Source organism: Otolemur garnettii, unplaced genomic scaffold (genome assembly GCF_000181295.1).
Source record: "Otolemur garnettii isolate 467f Iridium unplaced genomic scaffold, OtoGar3 scaffold00006, whole genome shotgun sequence".
NCBI lineage: Eukaryota > Metazoa > Chordata > Mammalia > Primates > Galagidae > Otolemur > Otolemur garnettii.
In genome coordinates, this window is record NW_003852401.1 from 20363762 (window position 1) to 20370376 (window position 6615).

Consider the following 6615-nt stretch of genomic DNA (forward strand, 5'->3'; position numbering starts at 1 on the left):
CTGGATTCGAACCTGCCACCTTAGGTGTATGTGGCTGGCGCCTTAGCCACTTAAGCCACAGGCGCCGAGCCCACCTCCCTACATTAACCACTTCCTTATGTTGACCTAAATTTTTATAGAGTGGACATGCACCACATGTACGTATCACTACAGTAGGCCTAGTTCCTTATGTTGACCTCTGCCTCCGTACTTGTGTATGTTGACCAGTTTGTTACAGTCCTTGGGTGGCCAACTTACAGAGGGTCTACTGTATTTTTAGAATCCATTTCGGGGCCTCTATGTCCCACCTGTAAAATGAAGATAAGAATTATGATGAGACTTAAATGAATTAATATGTTTAAAGAGCTTGTAACAGTGTCTAACACATGGTGGGTACTCTTTATCTTGGCTCTTGGTATCATCCTTATTCATCAGTATTAAAATTATTATTGTTACTGTTATCACAATATGTACATATGTATTTTTCCTCCTTTCTTGCTTTTCAGCCTATCACATGGAAGGAATTTGCAAACATCCACCCCTTTGTGCCTCTGGACCAAGCGCAAGGATATCAGCAGCTTTTCCAAGAGCTTGAGAAGGATTTGTGTGAACTCACAGGGTATGACCAGATCTCTTTCCAGCCAAACAGGTAAGTGCGTTGCTTGTCCTTTTGTTTCAGCTATCTATTGTGTGTAACACCAATGCCAAAACTTAGAGGCTTAGAATAATGATTAATTATTTTGTATTATTCTGTGAGTTGACTGGATGGTTCTGCTTCACTAGGGTGACATGGTTAGAAGGTACAAGGCGATCTCATTCTGTCAGAGTAAGTCACAGGGTCAGCTCTGATTGAATGTGAGAAGGGTCAAATATGCAGTGTGAATGTTGGGAGATGCGGTTCGTTGTGGGCCATCTTTGTAAACTAGGTAGACACTCTGTCAATGACACAGCCAGGAGTAAGGGTGGAACACGTGAGCTAATTCTGAACAAGCAGCAGTGTCTCAATCTACTGTGGTCATGAGAACCTGGCTCCTCCTTTGATTCTGTGACTAACTTTGAAAGGTCACTTCCAGCCTTAGTCTCCTTGTCTGTAAAGTAAAAACTCCAAAAAAGAACAGTGATTTTCAAAAGTAGAAGGAGGCTTCAGAAAGATCTCCTGGGCACTTGTTAAGGAATACAAATTCCTGAGCTCTCATCCTACACCTGCTGATCATCATCTCCAGGCGTTAAGGCTAAGAATCTTTAGTTTTAAGAAGCAACCATGTGGGCGGTGTCTGTAGCTCAGTGGGTAGGGTGCTGGCCCATACACCAAAGCTGGCATGTTCTAGCCTGGCCTGGGCCTGCAAAACAACAAGGACAACTGCAACAAAAAAATAGCTGGGTGTTGTGGCAGGCACCTGTAGTCCCAGCTACTCTGGAGGCTTAGGCAAGAGAATCACTTAGGCCCAAGAGTTTGAGGTTGCTGTGACCTTTGACACCACAGCACTCTACCGAGGGTGACATAGTAAAAACACTGTCTCAAAAAAAAAGCAACCATGTGATTCTGAGATGCACCCAATTTGGAATCCACTGGGTTTGTGATCTCTCTCCTTGCATGGTGGTAGATGAAAGAGAGAGAGAGAGATGGATAGGCAGGCAGACATGTTATCAGTGTGTGAGTTAACGTCTTGGGATGACGTCTTCAGAAGATGAGGCCTGGTGTCTGCTCCCTCTTCTCCACCTTCTACCACTCAGCATGGGGTTCTCCCCATGCAGTGTCAGCACTGGCATCGTCTGGGAGCTGGTTAGTAAGGCAGACTTTCTATTTCAAGATACATATAGAAATCAAGTTATTTTTAAACTGAGATGTTTATTGTCTCATTTTCTAAAACAGAAAGCAATCAGATCTTAATTGAAAATAACCAAATAAAAAAAAAAAAAAAAAACCAAATCCTGGCAGCACCCATAGCTCAGGGGGTAGGGAACTGGTCACATACACCGAGGCTAGCAGGTTCAAACCTGGCCGGAGCCAGCTAGAACAAGGACAACTGCAACAAAAAATAGCCAGGCATTGTGGTGAGTGCCTGTACTCCCAGCTGTACTTGGGAGGCTGAGGCAAGAGAATCACTTAAACCTAAGAGTTTGAGATTACTGTGAGCTGTGATGCCACAGCACTCTACCTGTGCAACAGCTTGAGACTCTGTCTCAAAAAAATAAAATAAAATAAAATAAAAATAACCTAATCTTACTTTCTGTTTGGTAACATGAATTACACAGCCAAGCTATGAATTGCAAAAATAAAATACCCTATAAAATACAAACCCTTTAGGAAGAGGGGATATTGCAAATGAAAGGACACAGTGCTCTTAATAGTAGCTTCAATAATCATGTCTAAAATTCTCATTTCATAAATAGAAAGGAACTGATATGAAAGTTAAGCATTAGTATACTTTGAGTAAAACCTCATTATTCAGAGCGGGTGCAGTGGCTCACACTTGTAGTCCTAACACTTTGGGAGGCTGAGCTGGGAGGAGCACTTGAGGTCAGGAGTTAGAGACCATCCTGAGCAATGTAGCAAGATCCTGTATCTACAAAAAAATTTAAAAATTAGCTAGGTGTGGTGGTACACATCATTAGTTCCAGCTAGGAATTTGAGTCTGCAGTGAGCTACGATGATAGCACTGCACTCTAGCCCAGGCAACAGATTGAGACTCTGCCTCAAAAGGACAAAACCAAAAACAAACACAACCTTCATTATTTAGTTTTTTATTATATAAGGGTGAAACTTGAGTGAATTCTTAACCTGAGGTAAAAATACACGTGTTGAACGCTGAAAATGAAGAAACTTCGCCCTCTAGTGATGGAATATGGTGACATGTTCAGTTGCATACTGGATAGTAATTTTTTTCAAGTTTTTTTTTTTAAGTCTCATTAGCACTTTTAATAATTTGTGATTCCAGCCAGGGTCTCTGAAGACCTACCTAAAAATGAAACATTTTGTCTTTTCTTAAAGCAGTGGGTCCCAACCTTGCTGGGAAATTAGTATCACATAGTGACTTTTTAATTCCTGACGTCCAGATCACAATTGCCAATTGAATCTTAATCTTTTTTTTTTTTTGAGACTGAGCCTCAAGCTGTTGCCCTCAGTAGAGTGCTGTGGTGTCACAGTTCACAGCAACTTCCAACTCCCGGGCTTAAGCAATTCTCTTGCCTCAGCCTCCCAAGTAGCTGGGACTACAGGCACCCGCCACAACACCCGGCTATTTTCTGGTTGCAGCCGTCATTGTTGTTTGGCAGGCCCAGGCTGAATTCAAACCCACCAGCTCAGGTGTATGTGGCTGGCGCCTTACCCACTTGAGCCCCAGGTGCTAAGCCTTGAATCTTAATCTTAATCATAAGCTTAATCAAACAGCTGGGGTAAAGGATGAGTATTTATTTTTAAAGCTCCCCAGGTGATGCCACCTTGCAGACAAGATTGAGCACCTCTGTCTTAGAAGTTTCTCTGTTGTTTTTTCTGTATACTTGACTCTCTTTCTTTGTCCTAATTTTCTCATTCCTGTGATTCACAGTGAGACTCACCACCCCTCCCCATCTTGCAGAGGGTAAGAGATCTTTACCCAGATGTAATTGCTGACAGAGATGTCTTCAGCTCCCAAGAGTCCCAGATGTAGCATTCATTTCCAAGGGCTGATCTGAGCGTGGCAGGAGTGATGCAAATATGTAGGCTAGGAGAGGGATATTTCTGGTCTGGGGCAGAAGCTGCTGTGACAGATGGGGAAATGCCTTATTCTTTGCTGAGAAAGTACCAGGGCTATGCTTTTAGTGAGTAAAGCAATTGGATTTGGGGAATTGCTTTGGGGAAAAGAAGGGATGCACCACATTTTTTCCTTTAACCTCATTATAACCCTATTTTGGTTTATTTGTGCTAATCTTGGCGCAAGTGGATGGTAAATTCCCGATCTTATGATTTTGTGTTTACTTCAGGGATATTTATATACTGGTTAATTAATTTATGATGACTTATTGCTGGCTATTGTGAAAGGCATGTTTCTTGTCTATTCTGCCCAGAGAAAAAACTTAGTGTCCCGTGTCAGTCACTGACATGTGTACCTCATAAAGTAGAGAGGAGAGCCACAGTTATCATCCAGGGAACATTTCCTCGTATTTTCATTTATATCTAACTACTTGGAGTTAGTCAGTGTGTTTATAGAGTTTTATAGTCTAGTCACAAAAAGTTTGAATGTGTTTTATTTCTTTTTCTGTTATTATATAAATTTGACATAATTTTTAGGAAGTATTTTGTAACTCTAAAATATTTTTTATTGTGGTAAAACATATATAATATAAAATTTAGCATTTTAACCTTTTTTGTAGGGGAAGGAAGACATAGTCTTGCTCTGACCCATTGGCTAGAGGTACATGCCACCATGCTTGGCTCATTTTTTCTATTTTTTGTAGAGATGAGGGTCTTGATTTTGCTCAGGCTGGTCTCCTGGCCTCATGTGATCCTCCTGCCTCAGCCTCCAGAGTGCTAAGATTACAGGCATGAACCACTGCACCCAGCCCATTTTAATCATTTTTAAGGATAGAGTTTAGAAGCATTAAGTACTTTCATATTGTTGTACAACTATCATCACTATTTACCTACAGAACTTTTTTATCTTCCAGAAACGAAGCTCAGGACCCATTAAATAGTAACTCCTCACTTGCGTCTTTTTTGCAGCCACTATTCTATTTTCTGTCTCTGTGCATAAAAATACTAGTTTATGAACTTCATATAAGTAGAACCATATAATATTTTTCCTTTTGAGTCTGGTTTATTTCCCTTAGCATAATGTTTTCAAGGTTCATCAATGTTGTATGTATATACTACATTTGTTTATTTATCCATCAGTGGACTTCTGGGTTTTCTAACCTTTTGGCTATTGAGAATAATGCTGCTACAAATTTTGTTGTATAAACATCTATTTGAGTCCTTGCTTTCATTTCTTTGGGGCAGTATATATACAGAAATGGAATTGTTTGATATATGATAATTCTACGTTTAATTTTTTGAGGAACCTTCATACTATTTTCCACCATAGCTGTACCTTTTTTTTTTTTTGAGACAGAGTCTCACTATGTCACTCTCAGTAGAGTGCTGTAATGTCACAGCTCACAGCAACCTCAAACTCTTGGGCTTAAGCGATTCTCTTGTCTCAGCCTACCAAGTAGCTGGGACTACAGACACCTGCTACAATGCTTGGCTATTTTTTTGTTGCAGTTGTCATTGTTGTTTAGCAGGCCTGGGCCGGGCTAGAACCCACCAGCTTCAGTGTATATGGCCAGCACCCTACTCACTGATCTATGGGTGCTGAGCTGGCTGTACCGTTTAATACCAGTAATGTACAAAGGTTCTAATTTCCCCACATCTCCCCAACATTTGTTATTTTCTATTCCTTTTAAAAATAGCTGTTCTGACAGATGTGATTTAGTTTCTCAGTGTGGTTTTGGTTTGCATTTCACCCAGATTAGTGAGGTTGAACATCTCATATGCTTGTGCATTTGTATATTGTCTTTGGAGAAATGTTTATTCAACTCCTATGCCCATTTTTTAACTGGGTTATTTGGGGGGGGGTCTATTGTTGAGTCTTAGAAGTTCTTCATGTTTCTGGTTATTAATTCCTTATCAGATATATAATTTACAAACATTTCCTCCCATTCCATTAGCTTCTTTTTTGTTAACTCACAGCTAGGTGGCCTTCAATGCTGGTAATTATCTATCAGATACCATTATTTCTTCTGGTATGCTTGTGTTTTATTTTGGGTTTCCCCAAAAAGAGTCTGACAGGGACATAAGTAGAATTAGTTTATCTGGTTGCTGATTTAGAAAGCATAGTAAAGAAGTGCAGAAAAAGTGAACTACAGGAAAGTTTACTTTAATGAACCAGTGTGCACTATCACTACTGGGTTCTTGAGCTCAAGGAGGCACCATAGGAGACTGAATGGAAGGAGCTTCAATTCTCCCAAAGAAGAGGTGAGGAAGCTGGAGTATTTACCAACTGCTCTGTCATTGTCCCAGTGAGGGGTGAGAAGCTGGAGTATTTATCCACATCTGCCCTTCACTAGTTGAGGACTTCTGGGTGTCATAACTCCCCTGTAGTTCTGTCTGGGTATTTGTGGGCTGTCTCTCCTGCCAAGAACATGCTAGGTAGAGGACACACTCAGTGGGGAGACACGGATACTTGAATTAAGATGCTGTCATTCTTTTTGTTGTTGTGTGTGTGTACAAGGTTTTTTTGTTTTGTTTTTATTGTTTGAGACAGAGTCTCATCTTACTCTGTTGCCCAGGCTGGAGTGCCATGATTCAGTTTTGCTTATAGCAACCTCAAATTCCTATTTCAAGCGATCCTCCTACCTCAGCCACCCTAGTAGCTGGGACTATAGGTGCCTGCCATGATGCCTGGCTTTTTTTTTTTTTTTTTAGAGACAGAGTCTCACTTTATTGCCCTTGCTAGAGTGCCGTGGCATCACAGCTCATAGCAACCTCCAAGTCTTAGGCCTAGGTGATTCTCTTGCCTTAGCCTCCCAAGTAGCTGGGACTACATGCACCCACTACAACACCCAGTTATTTTTTGTTGCAGTCTGGCCAAGGCCGGGTTCGAACCTGTCACCCTC

At 41.1% G+C, this 6615-nt stretch overlaps 1 protein-coding gene across 2 annotated transcripts in view; it reads left to right on the top strand.

Annotated features, from left to right (window-relative positions):
- GLDC (glycine decarboxylase) overlaps positions 1-6615 on the top strand; it is a 118050-nt gene that overhangs the window by 65686 nt on the left and 45749 nt on the right. For both annotated transcript variants that reach the window (XR_002771083.1, XM_003782888.2), the window contains exon 15: positions 486-628. Coding sequence is in view for 1 of the 2 variants with exons in the window: in XM_003782888.2 (XP_003782936.1) it covers positions 486-628 (143 nt within the window). In the remaining variant the exon portion in view is untranslated. The remainder of the gene's footprint in view (positions 1-485; positions 629-6615) is intronic.